The sequence below is a fragment of the Anomaloglossus baeobatrachus genome, chromosome 5 (genome assembly GCF_048569485.1).
Source record: "Anomaloglossus baeobatrachus isolate aAnoBae1 chromosome 5, aAnoBae1.hap1, whole genome shotgun sequence".
NCBI lineage: Eukaryota > Metazoa > Chordata > Amphibia > Anura > Aromobatidae > Anomaloglossus > Anomaloglossus baeobatrachus.
The window spans coordinates 295824840-295848160 of NC_134357.1; the positions used below are offsets into that span (position 1 = coordinate 295824840).

The 23321-nt window shown below is 44.5% G+C and overlaps 1 protein-coding gene across 1 annotated transcript in view; it reads right to left on the reverse strand.

Annotated features, from left to right (window-relative positions):
- Nucleotides 1-4023: 4023 nt before the first annotated feature.
- The window catches only part of TRIM65 (tripartite motif containing 65), a 56072-nt gene continuing 36774 nt past the window's right edge, over nt 4024-23321 (reverse strand). Inside the window, exons 4-6 of the mRNA XM_075349605.1 lie at nt 8599-8758; nt 8375-8509; nt 4024-6833 (exon numbers count right to left, since the gene is read on the reverse strand). Coding sequence (XP_075205720.1) covers nt 6283-6833; nt 8375-8509; nt 8599-8758 — 846 coding nt within the window. The 3' untranslated portion in view covers nt 4024-6282. The remainder of the gene's footprint in view (nt 6834-8374; nt 8510-8598; nt 8759-23321) is intronic.

Consider the following 23321-nt stretch of genomic DNA (forward strand, 5'->3'; position numbering starts at 1 on the left):
CAATTAACTACAAAAGATATAAATCTTACGCTAGAATTGGTTATTCTTTCCATAGGGTTAGAAGAATATGAGAAAAAGTATAGATACATTGTCTGTCACATTTTCTTAGTTATTAAGAATTTATTAGCAGCCAACTGGAGAGAAGAAAGAATACCATCTATTTCAGAAGTTACGGACAGGGTTTCAGCTCATAATTTATATGAGTATAATATTGCGTTAAAAGAAAAAACCTATCAAAGATATAAAATAAGATGGTCTCTTTGGTCCCAGAAATACATGCCAAACCTTGTTTTGACTTAGTTCCTTGACATTATCTAAATAATATAAATGTAATATGTTATTTCCGAATGTATTTATATACTGTGCTAAATGAATATGAGTTTATAATCTTGCTTGACTTTGAAACTTAACGAATTGACTCAACGTCTTCCTCCTTCCCTTTCTCCTCCCCCTTTATATTCCCTAACTCCTTCCATTCCTACTTCCCCTCCAATACCCCTTCCCATCCACTTTTAGCCTACCCTTTCTTTCCTTCCTCTTCCCCTTCTTTGTTATTTCAACAATATTTTTAAGAATGCATTTTAAATACTTCAATTACCCCCACCCTGTTATTGTAAACCCCTTAAAATTTAATAAAGTATAAAAAGTACACTTTAAGCAATAGATTTTGGAACATTAAAGGGAACCCGCCACAAAAAAAAACAACACAATTAACCTGCAGAAATGGGGTTAATCTGTAGGTTAATAGTGTTTGAAATCGGCCCAGCACCTGCACATTGACCCCACTGCTAGGGAGGAAATTACCCATAATCCTCCAGGCAGCATTCGGGTTTCAGTGAAGGGAAAAGCGCCAGTGCAGATTTAGTCACCGCTCTGTATCGAGATCTGTGTGATGAGAGCGGCAGCTGTAACCGTGACACCCCCGCACTGACTGACAGCTATTTTAATGCTAAGCGGCTGTCACTCAGTGTGGGGGGTGCAGTTACAGCCGCCACGCTCGATACACAGAGCTGTGACTGAATCCGCACCAGCACCACCTTGGATCACCGCCACATCCAGCTGAAATGCAATCGCTGCACCAACTGGATCCCTGTACTGCAGTACACGCTGCTGGCCAAACCGTGGCTGGCAGCTGAATTCCGTACCGTGACTGGGTGCGGCGCATGAGAGTGACGTCATGTGCTATGGCGTGCATTCTGAGGTCAGCTGCCAGCCACTGCACTGGCTACAGAGGACACTGGGAGATGTGGGAGCGGAGGGAAGGTAACTAGAATGTTTTTGTCTGTTTTTTTCTTCTAATCAAGTATTAGAGACAGTCCCAAACCACGTATACCAGGATGGGGACATATATACCAGGATGGGGACCATATATACCAGGATGGAGCACAAGCCCAGCTCAATAAATTAGAATATAATAAAAAAGTTAATTTAATTCAGTAATACAATACAAATAGGGAAACACATATATTATATAGAGTCATTACACACAGAGTGATCTATTTCAAGTGTTTATTTCTGTTAATGTTGATGATTATGGCTTACAGTCACTGGTCAGAACACACCTGGAATACTGTGTACAGCTCTGGGCACCTCATTACACAATCTAAGGAGTCAGAGTGAAATCCTACAAGTGTACTGGACACCTCTTTAAAGAGAACCTGTCACCTCGAGAAAGGTTATATATCTGCAGGTAAATAGAGTCTAAAGCAGAGCTTTGGAGTCAGTAAGAAAAAAAAACCTTTGACTCCATCTCCCGACTCAGCTGTGTAGAGGAGGGCTTCACTACTGAGCATGCACATGAAGTGCAGTACAGATTCATCTCAACTAAGGCCATGTGCCCACGGGAGCTTTTTGCTGCGGAGTTTGCCGCGGAAAACCTGCAGATTTTTCTGGATTTTCCAGATAAATCCGCAGGTTCTAGCATGTACAGGCACTCCCCATGTTATCCTATGGGACATGGGGAGTGTCTGTGTCCACGCAGCGGAAAGTGCGGCTGCGGAAACCCCTGCGGAGATCCCTCAGCCGCACCTAACTGCATGTCAATTATTCATGTGGATTTAGTTGCGGAGATCCCAGCCCTCCGCTATGGAGATAGTGGCCGGGACGTCCGCAGGTAAATCGCGTGAAAGTCCGCATGTTTCCCGCAGCTATTCCGCTGGAAACTCGCAGCTAAAAATAGCTGCGGATGCTGGCGGGCAGCTGCGGGAAACATGCGGCCGTACCTGCGGATACATCCGCAGGTACGAGCGCCCGTGGGCACATAGCCTAATAGTCTAGATCCTTGGATCAGGAATAGAACAGAAATACATAGGACATTTCAGAACTTTCCCAAATTATTATGAAAAAATATTCTGCACCTACTGCATTGAAATATTGTAATGACTGTATTAAATATTTTAGGAGTCAAAGTTGGTCCTTTTTATACCAACTCCACCAAAATGGACAGCATTGGCTACATTGGAAAAAGAAAAGGCATTTAACCATCTGCTCCCCAGCCCAGCCTGCCCTTGGTTCAGACCATATCCCTGTACAGTCAGACACGGCCATTACACAGTACATAGTAGGGACACATATATACAATTACCGTATATCAGAAATATTTTTTTTAACAAATCCAATTGTGGAAATGATTATTATTCCAAGCTCTATTGATTAAAATTAACTTTGTTTGTGGGAAAACCCCATTAAGTGAATCAATAATAATGAAAAAAAATAAAGGTAATATATTCCCATCCAGGAAAGAGGTCTTCTTGCATATTTCAAACTGTAGAATATAATTGAGAACATGAAATAATAATATAATGATTTAAAGGGGTCTCTTATAAAGATGAGACCTATTTTAATGGAAGCCAGGCAGACAATAGTATTTATTAATTTATAATGTATTTATTTCAGCAATCATGTACATTTAATATAATTATTCATTTGCTGTATACATATTTTAATCATGTTTTTTCCATAAGTATTATTGTATTCATTAGTTTACTTTTATACAATCATCATCATGTTTTTGATCAAAGGTTATTTACATTTAAATACTATGACATACTGCACTTTAATCCATTTCACATTATTTAGTCTGCTTCTTTTAATGAAGGTTATATATTATGTTATTGAGTGTCCATCCTCATGGTCTTTTAATTAGGATGCCTGCAACTGTGCCTATGGGTCTGCTCTTCCCTGCCAAGCATTGCTGTGCTTCAACTGTGGCTTCAAATGTGATCAGGTGACAGAGAACCTAATGGTCACGTAGTTCGCCTTATGGCACAAGACACTAGCTAGTGGATTCAGAATCATTAGCAGGAGATTATCACTACATGACAAGAACACCTTCAGAAATGTAGTTCTCCAAATAAATGAGCACTGTATAACGCTACAACCAACCACTGATTGGTGGCTTTCTGCCTATGCACAGTGTACACATAGAGCTGACAGTCTGGTATGGGCAGGGTTATACAGAGCTTAGCATTCAGACAACTGGTAACTCTGCAGCAGATAAAACTGATTTTATCAAAACTACAGCAAGCAGCCCATTAAGTGATACATTGCTGGAATCAGGGACTCTTCCCCTACATCATGTTGCTCTCAACTGGGGTAGCAAACCCTAAACAGATTATTTTTTTGCATGCTCACTGGCACTGCCCCTTATTGTCAGAAATAATAACTCATATTGTCATATCTGTATTCATTCCTTGACACTATAAACGCTTTGTGGCAATTAGTTATATTTGTTCTATTTTGTTTATGTTTGTATCTCTTAGCTTTATATGGTGTTATATTTCCCTCTGGTGATGTTAAATTTTTCTGTATAAAGTCTAGCTCACCATATTGCCCATCCCTTCTTACTATGGAGTCCAGGATTCAACCTCGTCATAGCCAGCACAATCCAAAAAATGAAGTAGGAATCTGTCTGAAACAGATTCAATTATAGTGCATGACACAGCAAACAGTGAACGCATGATTAGCGCAATCAATGAGTTTCAAGTGCGTTTAGTACTCTTAAAGGCTAAATGCACTTGAAACGCGTTGATTGCATTAATCATGCGTTCACTGTTTGCAGTGTGATGCATTAGAATTGAATCAAATAAAAGAAATTAAATTTTTGTAATATTTTTCATATTATACTTGCCCAGTATTTACAGTCTGGGACAGGACCTTCATGGTGACGCTTTAGAATATTCTGGGGCTTCAGAGAAAATGTATTTTTAGACTGCAGCCATTCAACTGAACAGACAACGAAATAATATATGGACAACCTTGATCAGATTTGTCCGTTGTGGTGTGCTGGATGAGGACTATCCAATGAAGTCAAAATGCCCTGAAAAGAAATATGGTGAGGGGTTGTCTTGTTAACCCCAAGAGAACTGACGTAGACATCGCTCTTAGGTTACGCTGACACGAGCGTATGACTCGAACGAGTGCAATGCGAGAAAATCTCGCATTGCACTCGGACCAATGTTCGTCAATTAGGGAGAGCTGATGGTCAACTTTATTCTCATCCAGATTTTGGATGAGCGAAAAGTCGCAGCATGCTGCGATTGTCAGCGAGAGCCATATCATTTGCACCCATACAAGTCTATGGGTGTGAGTGAAACATCGGAAAGCATTCACGTGACATCCGAGTGCAGTGCGATAATTACATCAGCTGACAATGGAGGAGATAGGGAGATTAATCCCTCCCTCCCTTCCCCAGAGTCGGCCCCCTCTGCAGCTGTGATCCGATCGCAGGATCGAATTACAGTCGCATGACACTCGGCTCACGCTCGCAGCACAGCGGGAGCCGAGGGTCATTAGCATATTGCATCCGATGCACTTACATCGGATGCCATACCATCGTGTGAATTCAGACTAAAGGCCGCTTTACACACTGTGATATCGGTACCGATATCGCCAGCGTGCATACCCGCCCCCATCGGTTGTGCGACACGGGCAAATTTCTACCCGTGTCGCACAACATCGCCCGGACCCGTCACACTACTTACCTTCCCTGCGACGTTGCTGTGACCGACGAACCGCCTCCTTTCTAAGGGGGTGGTTCGTTCAGCGTCACAGCGACGTCACAGCAGCTCACTGAACCGCCGCCCAATAGAAGCGGAGGGGCGGACATGAGCGGGAAGAACATCCCGCCCACCTCCTTCCTTCCGCATTGTGGCCGGGAGGCAGGTAAGGAGAGCTTCCTCGTTCCTGCGGTGTCACACGGAGCGATGTGTGCTGCCGCAGGAACGAGGAACAACTTCGTTACTGCTGCAGTAACGATATTTGAAAATGGACCCCCATGTCACAGATGAGCGATTTTGCACGTTTTTGCGACGATGCAAAATCGCTCATAAGTGTCACACGCAACAGCATCGCTAAAGCGACCAGATGTGCGTCACAAATTCCGTGACCCCAACGAGATCACTTAAGCGATGTCGTAGCGTGTAAAGCCCGCTTTAGAGCGTCGGTATGAGAGAGAATGTATTAAAGAAGCGGTTGTCTGATTACTGGACAAGCCCTTTAATTAACATCACAGAAAAGAGGCAGTCTCTCTTACCAACACGAAATAATACCAAAGAACTACAAGTTGCAGCAGACCTCCATAATAAAGGGTGCAAAATACTGTACTGATGAAATAACCACTCACAAACCTACCATTCATGGAGGGGGTGGTATTATAAAAGCACCCAGATGACGATTGCATAGGGCATCATTCACACAGATGTGTGGGATGTCCATTTTTGTGAAATGTTTTTGAATTTAGTGTAGGGACTTGCAAAATAATGAAGACCCTTAATATGGGTTGCAAGCCTGCACCAACAACTCATATTTTTGTTATGTTTTTCTTCCATTTATTGCACATTTTTCCATTTTTATGCTGCATGCACACCGCCCCTTTAGCGCTCGCTGGTAAATTGGGATGCCTGCCCTGTGGGGTGCACTTATATAGGGCTTGGCAGCCCACCTGATCTAACACTATGGGTGTCATCAATAGGCTGTAAGCCAGACACTGTGCATCGCACATCTGTCGCCCTATTGAAGACTCATCTGTATACATTTATAATACTAGGTAATTTGTGAGTGGCTGTTTCATCAGTATTTTGAGCTTGTGCTGCCCCCACTTTTATGGTGGGGGTCTACTGCATGCTGTAGCTCTTTGGTATTATGATCTGGTATTGGCAAGGATGGCTGCCTTTTTCTGGCATTTTTTTGATTTTTTGCTCTTTACTATGAACAATTCCTTTAAGTACTAAAAACAGAGCAAGCCAATAACAGATTGAATTCTATATGTAAAAGCATTTCACATTATCCTTCCTTTTTAGCATCCATTTCAGCATTTGGGATGGTGTGGATAGTGACGTTTGCATCTTCTCCAATCCAGAAAATTGGGAATACCTTCTCCGAGAAGAGGCAGGGAAAAGAATGCAGAAGATGTAGGCTACCATCATTAACGCCATAGAACGTCAGGCTGCCAGCTGTAAAGTCAAGATGAACGCCAATCACTGTGAACATTGATGAGGGAAGTTTTGTTTCCTTATTGTCATGCCAAACAGACTGGCGCATACTACGCAGCTGCAGGCTCCATGAACAGCTATTTTTGCCAATAATATTTTCCTGTTCCACAGTACGCTTCAAGGATCCATACGCCACTCCTAAATCTACAAAATAGGTGGATATACCAACCTCCCAGTAGTGACTTCCTTCAGAAAACCCCTCAGTGCACATGACATGCCAGGTCTGAAACCTGTTTGGGGAATTATTCCGGAACCATTCTTTGTGTGTGGCTTTGCAGTTCTCATGTGATATCTCTATGTATTTGTTGGCAGTCTCAGGGTCGAATTTTAAGTTACGGTAATCTGTGGATCAAAGCAGATTAAGTCATAAGTGTCCGTTTTTATGATTTAGAGTTGGCATGTAAGCAGCTAAATTTAATGTCACTTGTAACCAGTCAATAATATCTTAATGAAAATTAAAGGTTACCTCCTGCCATTCATATTGCTAGCATGTTCTTTCACTTTGTTATTCATGGGGTCCGACTTTAAAATTGATTTTCAAATAATAGACTGAGTAAGAATTTTGTTTATTGCACATCGGTGTCAGAGAACCTCTTATAATTGCCCTCAGAAGTCGGTGCATATTAAAGAAGCTTTCCCATATATAATTTTATTCATTCTACTGTATGTGTATATGTACATGTAATATAGTGTGTGTGTGTGTGTGTGTGTGTGTGTGTGTTTTAATACACTCTCCTAACAGTCTTCTCCAGGATCCAGCGCCGTTCTTCTCCTCTCAGTAACATCACCACTCTTTAGACGATCTGGATCACTCTAAGTATGAGTCGGACATCCCATTTAGAATGTAAGTCTATGGAGCCTCGTTCTGACACTCTATAGACTTACATTGTAAAAGCCACTTCCGGGTCACCCAGACTGCAGTGAGATCCAGAGAGTCTGAAGAGTGGTGACGTCACTAAGGAGTAGTCCGACACTCAACATCAGAGAAAGCAGCGGAAAGTGAGTATATTAATTAATTCACACTACACTACATGCACATATACACATTTAATGAGACAAAATATATACAGTACAGACCAAAAAAAGTTTGGACACACCTTCTCATTCAAAGAGTTTTCTTCATTTTCATGACTCTGAAAATTGTAGAGTCACATTGAAGGCATCAAAACTAGGAATGAAATACTTAACAAAAAATTTCTTAAAGTAATGATGGCCACTTGTTTTTCTTTACTTAGCTGCTTTTTTCTTGCCATAATACAAATTCTAACAGTCTATTCAGTAGGACTATCAGCTGTGTATCCACCAGACTTCTGCACAACACAACTGATTGTCCCAAACCCATTTATAAGGCAAGAAATCCCACTTATTAAACCCGACAGGGCACACCTGTGAAGTGAAAACCATTTCCGGTGACTACCTCTTGAAGATCATCAAGAGAATGCCAAGAGTGTGCAAAGTAGTAATCAAAGCAAATGGTGGCTACTTTGAAGAACCTAGAATATAAGACATATTTTCAGTTGTTTCACACTTTTTTGTTAAGTATTTCATTCCACATGTGTTAATTCATAGTTTTGATGCCTTCAATGTGAATATACAATTTTCAGAGTCATGAAAATAAAGAAAACTCTTTGAATGAGAAGGTGTGTCCAAACTTTTGGTCTGTACTTTACATGGGAGTGATTTTTTTTTAAGGCAATTCTGGCACATTTCTCAAGCTGAATCCTTCACAATCCTCATCAATCAGCAAATTCCATGTATGGTGTGAAAGAGGGAAATTACTTCCAATAGCACAATGTGCAACTGAAGAGTGGTAAAGAACAATCCCAGGTTGCATGTGTATTGGGTAATACTATTCTGCATTGATCTAGGTCATTTTACTTTACCTTTACAAAGCTGCACTCTGAGGGCACTGATCTTTCCAGGGCTTTTCTGCGGAGACGTTTTATGTTCACTCAAAGATGGCCCTGCTGCACACCAGGCATCATTTACAGCAATATCAGATGGAATAACTGAAGTCTCTGGAGTAGAGTGTCAGAAACGTGTTACCTGATATAAAGCTATGCAAAACTCTCGTTATTCTGACCATTAAACCAACTCTTAAGTTTACCTATTGATCTTTGAGGGTGTAACAAATTAGGAAGTTCTTGCTGAAGAAGTCTGGTTACTTCTGGAAGGATCTTGGTCACCGCTTCTATTTGTATGTTACCACACAATGGAATATTTGGGGATGCTGGAGCGGTCCCAACTTGTACAAGTTTAGGAAAACCCTGAAACAGTTAAATGGTGGGTTAGAGACACCCATGCATAATGGAGTGTATACAAAACAAATAGACATGTTGATATGCAAATGATAAAAAAAAAATGTACACAATTTCCAAACGTCGATCTCAATTTATTCAGGATCAACTATGAGCACCAGAAATACAGTTACACCCTTAGGCCGCAATGAATGAGGTTATTAATGGTTTTCTACGGATTATTCTGCGATGCTGAATGCACTTTGCCATGCAAATCATCAAGATCCACTACTGGCAGTTCCCTCTGCAATTGTCGGCCAATGACATCCCAGATATGTTGTATTGGAAAGAAGTCCAGAGAGGCTGAGAGCCATGATAATGAATGAACGAAAAAAGTCTTCAGCTCACCTGCTGCCCGGACTGCTCAGCCTTGCGGGTGCCAGGATCCCACGGTCTATCCTGACCGGTAGCAGAGATGTGGGAAGGAGAGGGAGAGGGAGTGATCCAGCACAATTCCTCCTTGGTTTAAAACATTTAGGATCTTTATTGAAACTTCTTTAAAAACATGGTGAAGACCGAAAATAAACTTGCATAGGGCTTAAGCCCTCATGAATTGCGCCTTTACTATGCAAGTTTATTTTCGGTCTTCACCATGTTTTTAAAGAAGTTTCAATAAAGATCCTAAATGTTTTAAACCAAGGATGAATTGTGCTGGATCACTCCCTCTCCCTCTCCTTCCCACATCTGAGAGCCATGATAGCACATAAAGATTATGAGGGCTGCTCACGGTAGCATGAGCAACACCCAGCCTGATTTGGTCATGTTGAAAAACAGCTCCTGGGACACTTTGAAGAAACAGTCGTATCACTGGTTCCACGACCTGCTCAATGTAATACTGAGATGTTGGTGTACCTGGAATGAAGTCCAGAGGTGTCCAGCTACTGTACATTATTCCACCCCACACAATGCCAGGAGTAGGACAAGTGTGTCATTTCTTTGAGAAGGCCTCTTTGCAGGCCTCTTTGTGTAAGTGTGTGTGTATTTCATAATATTACTACCCTCAGCTTCAGTTGCAGAAAATTATATGTTAAATTGTTGGTTACGCTTGGTAAGCTAAATTTTCAGTTCCACTTCAAAAGTTGGCATAAATCCTGCTTCCTCAAGTACATCCATCATACTTTGAAGAAAATGCTCAGACTCAAGAGCTGTTCCCGACATGTACAAAAGAAGTGGTTCAGGAGGTAGACTTAAAAGTGGCAAACTGATTGCCATTTGAACAGCACATACCAGGTGATTTCAAGTTAAACTTTTTTGCTTGACAATGTTCGCATATTACATTCATTTTTCATATTATGATTTTCAGCTGTGACCCATAGACCTGAATTGGGTTGTAGTGAAACTCTTCCGAACTCAAGTTAGCTTATCTATATCGTTGCGTAAGTTGGATATGTTGTATGCGGTCATTTTGACGACGTTCATCCCTTTGTTCAAATTTTATCGTATTCCTTTTTTTTAGCCTGTCTCATCCAATTCTCCTGAAGACATTCCCGTTGTTCTGATGTTTCAGCTGCCTTTGATTCAGGCTGTCTAATCCATTTCCTTTGAAGCCAAGACTCACATTGTCCACTTGTCTCAGATGATGGACACAGTTTTGCTTTCTTAGCTTCTGAATTAACTTGCCAAATAGATGGTCATTTTTGGGGCAGCATTTGAAAAAAACAGTCTCTAGCGTTATAACACATAGTAACCAGATCTAATAGGTGAATCTATCTATCTATATATACATACATACATACATACATACATACATACATATATATATATATATATATATATACATATACACACATACACACATATATATATATTATATATATATATATATATATATATATATATATATATATATATATATATATATATATATATATATATATATATATATATATATATATATATATCTCTACACACACAGTACAGACCAAAACTTTGGACACGCCTCCTCATTCAAAGAGTTTTTTTTTTATTTTCATGACTCTAAAAATTGTAGATTCACATTGAAGGCATCAAAACTATGAATTAACACATGTGGAATGAAATACTTAACGTGTGAAACAACTGAAAATATGTCTTATATTCTAGGTTCTTCAAAGTAGTCTCCTTTTGCTTTGATTACTGCTTTGCACACTCTTGGCATTCTCTTGATGAGCTTCAAGAGGTAGTCACCGGAAATGGTTCTCCAACAGTCTTGAATGAGTTCCCAGAGATGCTTAGCACTTGATGGCCCTTTTGCCTTCACTCTGCGGTCCAACTCACCCCAAACCATCTCGATTGGGTTCAGGTCTGGTGACTGTGGAGACCAGGTCATCTGGCGTAGCACCCCATCACTCTCCTTCTTATTCAAATAGCCCTTACACAGCCTGGAGGTGTGTTTGGGGTCAATGTCCTGTTGAAAAATAAATAATGGTCCAACTAAACGCAAACCGGATGGAATAGCATGCCGCTGCAAGATGTTATAGTAGGCATGCTGGTTCTGTATGCCTTCAATTTTTAATAAATCCCGAACAGTGTCACCAGCAAAGCACCCCCACACCATCACACCTCCTCCTCCATGCTTCACGGTGGGAACCAGCCATGCAGAGTCCATCCGTTCCCCTTTTCTACAAAGACACGGTAGTTGGATCCAAAGATCTCAAATTTGGACTCATCAGACCAAAGCACAGATTTCCACTGGTCTAATGTCCATTCCTTGTGTTCTTTAGCCCAAACAAATCTCTTCGGCTTGTTGCCTGTCCTTAGCAGTGGTTTCCTAGCAGCTATTTTACCATGAGGGCCTGCTGCACAAAGTCTCCTTTTAATAGTTGTTCTAGAGATGAGAAGGTGTGTCCAAACTTTTGGTCTGTACTGATAGATAGATAGAGATTATATATATTATATATAAAAAGCAGACTATGCGTGTCCTGAAGGATCTCAAATCTCAGTTATGAAAACTGTCTCACAGTCAGATTGTTCTAGTTGTCCATAGCAACCAGAGCTCACCTTTCACTTTGCCTCAGCCGTTTAAATGATGAAAGCTGCACTCTGGTTACTATAGGCAACCAGAACAATCTTACTGTGAGGCAGTTTTCATAAATGATGCCCCAGTTACTTCTGCAGTTCCTATAGGCAACCAGAACAATCTTACTGAAAGGCAATTCTCACAAATGAAGCCCCAGTTACTTCTACACTGGTTGTTGACAGCCAATGCTATAATTACAGACTTTAGAGCAACTTATCAGGTTGCCCCACCTTAGTGAGTATATGGTTACTGCCCTTTAAGACCGACTCTTTGACGCCGTGGCTTTAATTCTTTAAGACCCTTTGGGCAGAAACTGTATCAGCAGCTTCAATGCTGAAAGCTGTACTCTAGTTGCTATAGTCAGACAGACCTACAGACAGACACAGCACATTAAGCCTTTTCCTTCCTGGTGTTTCAGGAGAGCAGTGGGTTTTCGGCACCTTCTTATTTCTTTCTTCCACTCATGAGGCTGTCATATGACCCAAAGGTCCTGGCAGGATCTTCAGGCTTTCCTAAGATTGAACTTTGGAGAAAAGAAGCTTTCAGCTCCTTGTTCCACCATTGAATTCAGCAGTCTGTCCCTGCAAACAGCTGTTTGGACTGGTTCATTCAATCATTCTTCTGCTGCCTGCACTGCATGGGGCAGAGGCTTTAGGTTTTGACATTACAAACAGTCTCTGCCAGACATGAAAACTCTAGTTGGGGTGTGAGCAGCTCCTCCAGAATCAGGAAAGAGCTCATCACATGCCTAAGTGTGGTATCTAGGTAATGGTGCAGAATACTGATGGACTATATCACAAACTGTTAGCATTCTGCAGCCTAGGTATATGCACAAATTATAGCGAAAGCCGAGACAACCCATTAAGCAAAGTGGTTTCCAAACTCTTTTATATATGTAGGATACGAAACAAAGCAGGTACCCACTCTCCCTGAGACAAGCCCCTGATCCATTTTCCAGTTTCATGGCTGCAGCGGTGACCTAATATTGACAGCTCACATAACCACTCCAGCCAATCACTGAGCTCTGCAGCTCTGCTGATATAGATGTTGTAAGCCACCAAGTTCAGTGATTGTCTACAGCCGAAAAATAAAAAGACCGTTGTTAATAGGTTTTAAAAAATGTCCATCCAGTTCACCAAACAATGGTAAAGGTTATGGCTATGCGCGCACGTTGCCTTTTTTTGTGACCACAAAGATACAGCATTTTTGTGCATTTTTGGCCGCTAAAAAAATGCACAAAAACGCACCAACGGCAAAAAACGCATAAAAAAGGCATGTGTTTTTGCGCATTTTACCGTGTTTTTTGCTGCGTTTTTTCCTATGCATTGCATGGGTGAAAAACACTGGCAAAAACACAGAAAGAATTGACATGTTGTATCTTTGTGGTCACCACAAAAACGCACCTAAAACAAAATTGCACTGTGCGGACAGCAAAAATGAAAAGTCAGACTTTGCTGGGGAAGCAAAGTCTTGCAGTTTTAAGACCAAAAACGCACCCGAAAAACGTGCAAAAACGCCTGCGAAAAGAAGGGAATTTTGTTTACTTACCGTAAATTCCTTTTCTTCTAGCTCCAATTCGGAGACCCAGACAATTGGGTGTATAGCTACTGCCTCCGGAGGACACACAAAGTATTACACTTAAAAGTGTAAAGCCCCTCCCCTCTGCTATACACCCTCCCGTGCATCACGGGCTCCTCAGTTTTGGTGCAAAAGCAGGAAGGAGGAAACTTATAAATTGGTCTAAGGTAAATTCAATCCGAAGGATGTTCGGAGAACTGAAACCATGAACCAAAAGAACAATTCAATATGAACAACATGTGTACACAAAAGAACAACAGCCCGAAGGGAACAGGGGCGGGTGCTGGGTCTCCCAATTGGAGCTAGAAGAAAAGGAATTTACGGTAAGTAAACAAAATTCCCTTCTTCTTTGTCGCTCCATTGGGAGACCCAGACAATTGGGATGTCCAAAAGCAATCCCTGGGTGGGTAAAAGAATACCTCGATAAAAAGAGCCGAAAAACGGCCCCCTCTCACAGGTGGGCAACTGCCGCCTGAAGGAGTCGCCTACCTAGGCTGGCATCTGCCGAATCATCGGCATGCACCTGATAGTGATTCGTGAAAATGTGCAGACTCGACCAGGTAGTCGCCTGACACACCTGCCGAGCCGTAGCCTGGTGCAGCAATGCCCAGGACGCACCCATGGCTCTGGCGGAATGGGCCTCCAGCCTGAATGGACCGGAAGCCCAGCAGAACGGTAGGCTTCAAGAATTGGTTCCTTGATCCACTGAGCCAAGTTGACTTGAAAGCCTGCGACCCTTTACGCTGGCCAGCGACAAGGACAAAGAGCGCATCCGAGCGGCGCAGGGGCGCCGTACGAGAAATGTAGAGTCTGAGTGCTCTCACCAGACCTAACAAGAACAAATCCTTTTCACATCGGTGAACTGGATGAGGACACAACGAGGGTAAGGAGATGTCCTGATTGAGATGAAAAGGGAAAACCACCTTAGGGAGGAATTCCGGAACCGGACGCGGAACCACCTTGTCATGGTGAAACACCAGGAAAGGAGCTTTGCATGATAACGCTGCCAACTCAGACACTCTCCGAAGTGAGGTGACTGCTACTAGAAAAAACCACTTTCTGCGAGAGACATGTGAGCGAAATATCCCTCACGACAAACCCTTTTCCAATCCGGATTGAAGAAGGACAGAAAAGTGGGCAAGGCAAATGGCCAGGGAGAAAAACCCCTGAGCAGAGCACCACGACAGGAATATTTTCCACGTCCTGTGGTTGATCTTGGCGGACGTTGTTTTCCTAGCCTGTCTCATAGTGGCAATGACCTCTTGAGAAAATCCTGAAGACGCTAGGATCCAGGACTCAATGGCCACACAGTCAGGTTGAGGGCCGCAGAATTCAGATAGAAAAAACGGCCCTTGAGACAGCAAACCTGGTCGGTCTGGCAGTGCCCACGGTTGGCCGACCGTGAGATGCCACAGATCCGGGTACCACGACCTCCTCGGCCAGTCTGGAGCGACGAGGATGGCGCGGCGGCAGTCGGCCCTGATCTTGCGTAACACTCTGGGCAACAGTGCCAGAGGAGGAAACACATAAGGAAGCCGAAACTGCGACCAATCCTGAACTAAGGCGTCTGCCGCCAGAGCTCTGTGATCTTGAGATCGAGCCATGAATGTTGGGACCTTGTTGTTGTGCCGTGACGCCATTAGGTCGACGTCCGGCATCCCCCAGCGGCAACAGATCTCCTGAAACACGTCCGGGTGAAGGGACCATTCCCCTGCGTCCATGCCCTGGCGACTGAGAAAGTCTGCTTCCCAGTTTTCTACGCCCGGGATGTGAACTGCGGATATGGTGGATGCTGTGGTTTCCACCCACAGCAGAATCCGCCGGACTTCCTGGAAGGCTTGCCGACTGCGTGTCCCACCTTGGTGGTTGATGTAAGCCACCGCTGTGGAGTTGTCCGACTGAATTCGGATCTGCTTGCCTTCCAGCCACTGCTGGAACGCTTTTAGGGCAAGATACACTGCCCTGATCTCCAGAACACTGATCTGAAGTGAGGACTCTTGCTGAGTCCACGTACCCTGAGCCCTGTGGTGGAGAAAAACTGCTCCCCACCCTGACAGACTCGCGTCCGTCGTGACCACCGCCCAGGATGGGGGTAGGAAGGATTTTCCCTTCGATAATGAGGTGGGAAGAAGCCACCCCCGAAGGGAAGCTTTGGTTGCCTGAGAGAGGGAGACGTCCCTGTCTAGGGACGTCGGCATCCTGTCCCACTTGCGTAGGATGTCCCATTGAAGTGGACGCAGGTGAAACTGCGCGAAAGGGACTGCTTCCATTGCTGCCACCATCTTCCCCAGGAAGTGCATGAGGCGCCTCAAGGGGTGCGACCGACCTTGAAGGAGAGATTGCACCCCTGTCTGTAGTGAACGCTGTTTGTCCAGCGGAAGCTTCACTATCGCTGGAAGAGTATGAAACTCCATGCCAAGATATGTCAGCGATTGGACCGGTGTCAGATTTGACTTTGGAAAATTGATGATCCACCCGAAACTCTGGAGAATCTCCAGAGTAACGTTGAGACTGTGTTGGCATGCCTCTTGAGAGGGTGCCTTGACCAGCAGATCGTCTAAGTAAGGTATCACCGCAACTACTGTAGCCATGACCTTGGTGAAAACTCTTGGGGCTGTCGCCAGGCCGAACGGCAGTGCCGCGAACTGAAGGTGTTCGTCTTTTATGGCGAAGCGCAAGAAGCGCTGATGCTCTGGAGCAATTGGTACGTGGCGATAAGCATCCTTGATATCAATCGATGCTAGGAAATCTCCTTGGGACATTGAGGCGATGACGGAGCGGAGGGAATCCATCCGGAACCGCCTGGTCCTTACGTGTTTGTTGAGCAGTTTTAGGTCCAAAACAGGACGGAAGGACCCGTCCTTCTTTGGAACCACAAACAGGTTGGAGTAGAAACCGTGACCCTGTTGCTGAAGAGGAACCGGGATCACCACTCCTTCTGCTTTCAGAATGCCCACCTCCTGCAGAAGAGCCTTGGCTCGCTCGGGAGGCGGAGATGTTCTGAAGAATCGAGTCGGAGGACGAGAGCTGAACTCTATCCTGTAACCGTGAGACAAAATGTCTCTCACCCAACGGTCTTTTACTTGTGGCAGCCAGGTGTCGCAAAAGCGGGAGAGCCTGCCACCGACCGAGGATGCGGTGTGAGGAGGCCGTAAGTCATGAGGAAGCAGCCTTAGTAGCGGCACCTCCGGCGGTCTTTTTAGGGCGTGATTTAGACCACCATGTGTCGGAGTTCCTCTGATCCTTCTGAGGCCTTTTGGACGAGGAGAATTGGGACCTGCCCGTACCCCGAAAGGACCGAAACCTCGACTGTCCCCTCCTCTGTTGGGGTGTTTTTGGTTTGGCCTGGGGTAAGGATGTTTCCTTTCCCTTGGATTGTTTGATGATTTCATCCAATCTCTCACCCAACAAGCGGTCGCCAGAAAATGGCAAACCAGTTAAGCACTTTTTTGGAAGCCGAATCTGGCTTCCATTCCCGTAGCCACAAGGCCCTGCGTATTGCCACCGAATTGTCGGCTGCAACCGCCGTACGGCTCGCAGAGTCCAGGACAGCATTAATAGCATAGGACGCAAATGCCGACGTTTGAGAGGTTATGGACGCCACCTGCGGCGCAGACGTACGTGTGAGTGCGTCAAGTTTGCGCCTGACCAGCTGAGATAGCTTGGAGTGCCCATACGGCTGCGAATGCCGGAGCAAAGGACGCGCCGATAGCTTCATAGATGGATCTCATTAGGAGTTCTATCTGTCTGTCCGTGGCATTTTTGAGCGTGGACCCGTCAGCCACTGTTATAAGACGTTTAGAGCCACGTCCGGACAGAGTCCTGGGTTGCGACCTCGGCCCCATCCTCTAGAGGGTCCTCAAGCTGAAACCCTTGAAGAAGTCGGGGAAGATTCCAAGCAAGGCTGCTTAGCCGGACTGGGACTGCGTTCGTGCCGGAGTACCCCACGCCATAACTAGAGGCCACCCCAGGAACACGCTTCGTCGCAGACCGACAGAGGCCTGGGGCGATCTCGCAGTGCCCGGGGCCTGTTTAAGGGACCGGTCTGGACTGCAAACTCCTAGTCTCTTAGCCGACCACTTGTCCATAGCCTGAGACATGGATAGGGAAAATGACCCAGAGAGTTTCTTAGCAAGCTGTAACTCTGTCCCTGCCGCTTGGACCGGGAACGCCGGCGAAGCTGTTATCTGTGCAGTGCCTGTAATATAGGCGCACAAGAGGTTAAAATAAGCCAGTGTTTTGGCACCCTTACTCTTTAAGAGCAGACAACAGCCTGTCGTCCGCAGAGTAATCAGTGAGGGTATACAGCCAAAAACAATAATGCTGCCGAACAGTGAAATCATATAGATAGACACACATATATATATATATATATATATATATATATATATACACTGCGGCACCCAGGGGGTGACAACACCCTAGGAAGACCACCTTTGAAAAACTGCCCAGTGCTCAGTGAGGGGGAAGGAGGATAGCAACGTATGCTCCAGCCCTCCCTACGTTATGATGCAGGTGTCTGCAGGAATCCGGTGGTCTATAGGGATCAGTGCGGGGGGGCGGAGGACAGCGAGGTGTGCTCCAGCCCTCACTGTCGGCAACCCACGGACCCTCCCGCCCCTCTCCCTGACTGGCAGGCTCAGGGGCGGGAGTGTTAACCCACTAGGCCGCAAACGCCGGGGATTCAAGTAAAACCGCGGCCGGCAAACATGCATGGTCGGCGCGGTAGTCCCGGACAAAGAATGCCCACCGCAATCGCAGCTGCGTCTGAGGCCAAGGTGCTTCAGGCACCGTGCCAACGGGGACACAGAGTACCTGTAGCTGCAGGGTGTCCCTGACGATACTCCGTCTCCGGCAGGGTAGCCCTCAGATTCTCTGACCCGGATCTCCCTCAGCTGCAGCCAGAATGTTGAAAAAAACAACATGGCTGACGGCGTTCTCTGAGGAGGAGGGAGGCATGGGCGTGTTCACACAAAAGTGCGGGAATCTGGTGCCTCAGCGTGGGTAGTGAGGGGGGCGGAGGACAGCTCAATGTACTACAGCCCTCACCGTCGGCGTCACACCGACCATCCCGCCCTTTTTCCTGACTGGCAGGTCTGAGGGCGGGAGAATCCCATACTAGGCCGCAAAAAGTCGGGGATTAAAGTTGAAATCGCGGCCGACCGGCAGTGCACGGTCGGCGCGGTAGTCCCGGACCCACACGCACGCCGCAGTCGCTGCAGCGTCTGTGCCCAAGGTGCTTTATGCACCGTCCCAACGGGGACACAGAGCACCCGGAATATGCGTTACTAGGCAGAAGCCGGAGACTAGAGTGTAAGCGCAGCCGGCCACAAGCGCGGTCCCGGCGCACTAACACGCCCAGCAGTGCTGCAGCGTGTACGACACAAGCGCGCCATGCGCCGTCCCCAAGGGGATACAGAGTACCTCGCAGTAGCAGGGCCATGTCCCTGACGATACTCAGCTCCTGTCCAGCAGATTCCCAGGGGCTGCGGAGGGAGCACGGTCCCAGTGTCTAGAGACCGATTATGGATCCCACTTCACCCAGAGCCCTGCAGGGATGGGGAAGGAAAAACAGCATGTGGGCTCCAGCCTCCGTACCCGCAATGGGTACCTCAACCTTAACAACACCCGACCAGAGTGGGGTGAGAAGGGAGCATGCTGGGGGCCCTATATGGGCCCACTTTTCTTCCATCCGAAATAGTCAGCAGCTGCTGCTGACTAAGTTGTGGAGCTATGCTTGCATGTGTGCCTCCTTCGCACAAAGCTTAAAAAACTGAGGAGCCCGTGATGCACGGGAGGGTGTATAGCAGAGGGGAGGGGCTTTACACTTTTAAGTGAAATACTTTGTGTGTCCTCCGGAGGCAGTAGCTATACACCCAATTGTCTGGGTCTCCCAATGGAGCGACAAAGAAAGGCACCATGCGCACATAGCCTAAAAGGACGCGTTAGATATACAACCATAATGCATGATCCAGTCCACCCCAAAAGAGCAAATATTTCCCTCTGGATCGCAATTGTTGATCATCCGGACTAAACAAACATTCAGAAAATAATTTTACACATTTACATAATTATGTTATTTTCTTCTTCTAAAAAAAGCATTTAACCCCTTAAGGCCTGGAGATTTTCGCTCATTTTTTTCCATTTTTTCAAGAGCCACACCTTTTTTTATTTTTCTGTCGATAAAGCCATATGTTGGCTTATTTTTTGCAGGGTGAGTCGTACTTTGAATGTCACCGTACATTTTATATCATATACAGTAATAGTAAGTGAGGAAAAAAATTCCAAGTGTGTCAGAATAGCAAAAAAAAACCCCTAAAAAAACAAAAACAAAAAAAAAACAAAGAAAAAAACGTATGTAATTTTTGGGATATGGAGCTGTTTGAGGGCTTATTTTTTGCGTCAAAAGCTGATGTTTTTACGGATACTTTTTTCCCGGAATGTATGAAGCTTTGATTGCCTGTTATTACATCTTTTTCTGTTGTTGTAACGGCGGCTGAAAAACAGCAATTCTGGAATTTATATTTTGGTAAATCGAACTTTTACAAAAGCAGAGATACCAAATATGTGGGGGGTTTTATTTCTTATTTTTAAAAGTGGTAAAAAGGGGTCATTTAAACCTATTTTTCACATTTCTTTCTACTTTGTTCTGTATTTAGTAGTCCCCTTCTGAGACTTAAATCTGCAATAGTCTGATCACTTATTCTATATATCAGCATTGCTGTATTTAATAAAAAAAAGTAAATAAATAAATAAAAAAAAATCAGTTGCCTGTTAATGCTGGCCACGGGCTGGCGTTCATCAGCTGACTGCTGGCTGTCATGACAACTCATTGGCATCCCGCGATCACTCTGCTAGCATACGTTAAATGCCGCTGACAGAGACTGACAGAGGCATTTAACCTAACAACAGCTGTGGGTGGAGCGCTGTTCCACCGGCAGCTGTTAAATCAGCCGACGTGCAGGGAGAAATACGGGCTCAGTGAGTAAGCCCGCATCAGAGACAGGGAGATGACATTTGACGTGCATAGCATACCATAGGGCGTTAAGGGTTAACCATTTTAGAAACCAATAACTGTTCCCACTTCTGAGGTAGATTATTCCATAGACCGATAGTTCTCCTTTGGAGATTCAACCTTGTTTTTCTCCAGACAAAATGTACTCCCAATTTTCTTTGAGGGAGTCTTACATGAAGCAGATTTGGACCATATTCCTGTAAGGGCATATGTAAGTTAACTGTGTCTCCCCTTAGACATCTCATATCAAGACTAAATACATTTAGAAATAATGTATAATTATATTTTAAAAATATAAAAGAATAATCTAAAACTTCAAAATCACCCTGCTTTAAAAAAATAAAAATAAATTAAAAAAAAACATATCTGTATTCTTGCATGCACAGTCCGAACTAATGAAATACCATAATTATCCTAAAATAAGGGGGGGGAAATCACTTATTTTGGTCACTTACCGTCCCCTCCAAAAATAGAATAAACATATCAGAGAGTCAAATGGTACATAAAAATGGTGCCAATAAACTCTGGTGTTTGTCTAAGAAAGCTCAAGCCCTTTCACTACGATTTTCACAGAAAATCTAAAAAGGTTATGGCTCTCAGAACGTGGCACCAGTTTTATTGCCTATCATTTTTAAGATCATGTGAGTGGGGTTCCTGCAACGATTTCATATTCTCAGAGGTGCCCCTGTATACTTCAGAAAAAGAGTTTTATATTTGTCCCGTGGTCTATGTAAATTGCAGTGTCCCATGGGTGCCTCCAGATTGTGATCAGCATCGCTTTGGTCCCTTCAAACGCTGATTTTTCTAATTGTATGTAAGTGGATGATGTCTCTACGTCATTCATACGGGGCCCGAAGTCTCAAGCCTGCGTAGTGAAATCACTGGTCGTTCAATAGGGCACAGTGAAGCGCCTGCGCAAGTCTCCAATTCCACTACACAGGCATGAGACCTTGGTGACTATATGGATGACGTAGAGGCCAAAGTCTCCCGCCTGCGCAGTATAATCAGACACCTGCACAGATGCGCCTCACTGTGCCCTATTGAACAGCCAGTGATTCCACTACGCAGGCGCGAGACTTCAGTGACTGTGTGGATGATGTAAAGGCTGAAGTCTTGTGCCTGCACAGTGTGATCAGAGACCTCAGCAGGCATGCCTGACTGTGCCCTATTGAACAGCCAGTGATTCCAGGCGCGATACTTTGGCCACTGTATGGATGACATAAAGAGGTCATCCATTTGGATGCAAGTAGAGGAGGTGGCAGTTGAAGGGACCAGGGTGGCATCTGAAGGGACCAAGTCAGCACTGATCGCAATCTGGAGACCAACCGGACCAGACAGTGCAATTTACATCCAGTGCGCAACAAATATAAAACTCTTTTTCGGAGGTATGCAGGGGCACGTCTGAAGATATTGTAGGAACCCCATTAACATGATATTAAAGGTGATGGTCAGGGTTTATACACCAACAAAAAACTGGTGACAGGTTCCCTGAACAAAAAAAAAGTGTAAAAAGACTCCATGCATTTCTACCACAAATTAACATAAATTACAATGTTCATATTGTGTGGGAGATAATTATGAACAAAACTTGTTTTTAAACAAAGATGTGACACTATTGAACAATAAGCATGATTTTTAGTCAGGGTAAATATACAAATATCCTTTTAATTAGGATTAGTGAGTGTCGACCCGGACTGTAAAAGTCCGGATCTACGTGGTTTCAAAACTATTCGGGTGCCGGAGCCAGAGTTCTCAGGGAACTCCGACTAATGATCTGGATCTCACAACTCGGGAAATAAAAAAATAAATAAAGAAAAAATAAAAATAACTGCTTCTGGGGCTGCTTATTAGTGTCATACATATTCACTGCTTCCCCCGCCCACCGGCAGTGGTGGCGTCTGTGATTTGTTGCAGACAGATGCTCCCCCAACCTGTGTGACAGCGTGTCTGGCTGCTCGCGATCACAGAGCATGTCTGCGTGTCACTATTGTGGTATAAATTTATAAAAATAAATAAATAAATAAATTGGTATGTAATCCCCCCATATTATGATACTCAGTACAGATAAAGCATATGGCTACAGGCTGCAGCCCCCAGCTGTGTGCTTATCTTGGCTGTGTATCAAAATAAAAGAAACCGCATGCAGCGTGTTTTTTTTTAAAATTATTTAAATAAATAAATAAATAAATTTAAAAAAAAACGGTATGCGGTCCCTCTCCAATTTTGATAACCAGTCATGATAAAGCTGACAATTGAGGACTGGTCTTCTCAGGGAGACCCATACCTAAAAATAGCAGCTTGCAGCCACCCAGGATTGTCGCATCCATTAGATGCAACAATCCCGGAACTTTACCCGACCCTTCCCGAATGCTCTAGTGCGGTGGCAATCGGGGTAATAAGGAGTTAATAACAGCCCACAGCTGCCATTAAGCCCTACGTTAGTAACGGGAGGCATCTGTGAGACCCCTCCATTACTAATCTATAAGTAAAAAGAAATAAACACAAACACCCCAAAATTTGAAATAAAAAACCACAGTCTTTCACCAACTTATTAACCACAAAATCACCCAGGTCCAACATAATCCACACGAGGTCCCACGATGATTCCAGCTCTGCTACATCTGAAGTGACAGCAGGCCGCCATAGAACAATGACCGCCCGCTGTGAGCTTCAGGCAGAGAATGAACAGCACAATGAGCAATGACAGGTCACAGCTGGAAGTTCCCATGGTCCGCCACCTGTGATCGCAGGTAACCTGACCAGGATTTTTTTGCCACGAGATGCAGATTTGGTACTGAAATTTCAACAGTATAATCCTGCACCCAGTCTACACTTTCTGGCAAAAACACTGCATCACTACCGCATGTGGTGTAATGCGGGAGTGATGCAATTTTTTTGCCAGGAGGTGAAAATTGGGTGCAGGAATACGGTGTAAAAATTTC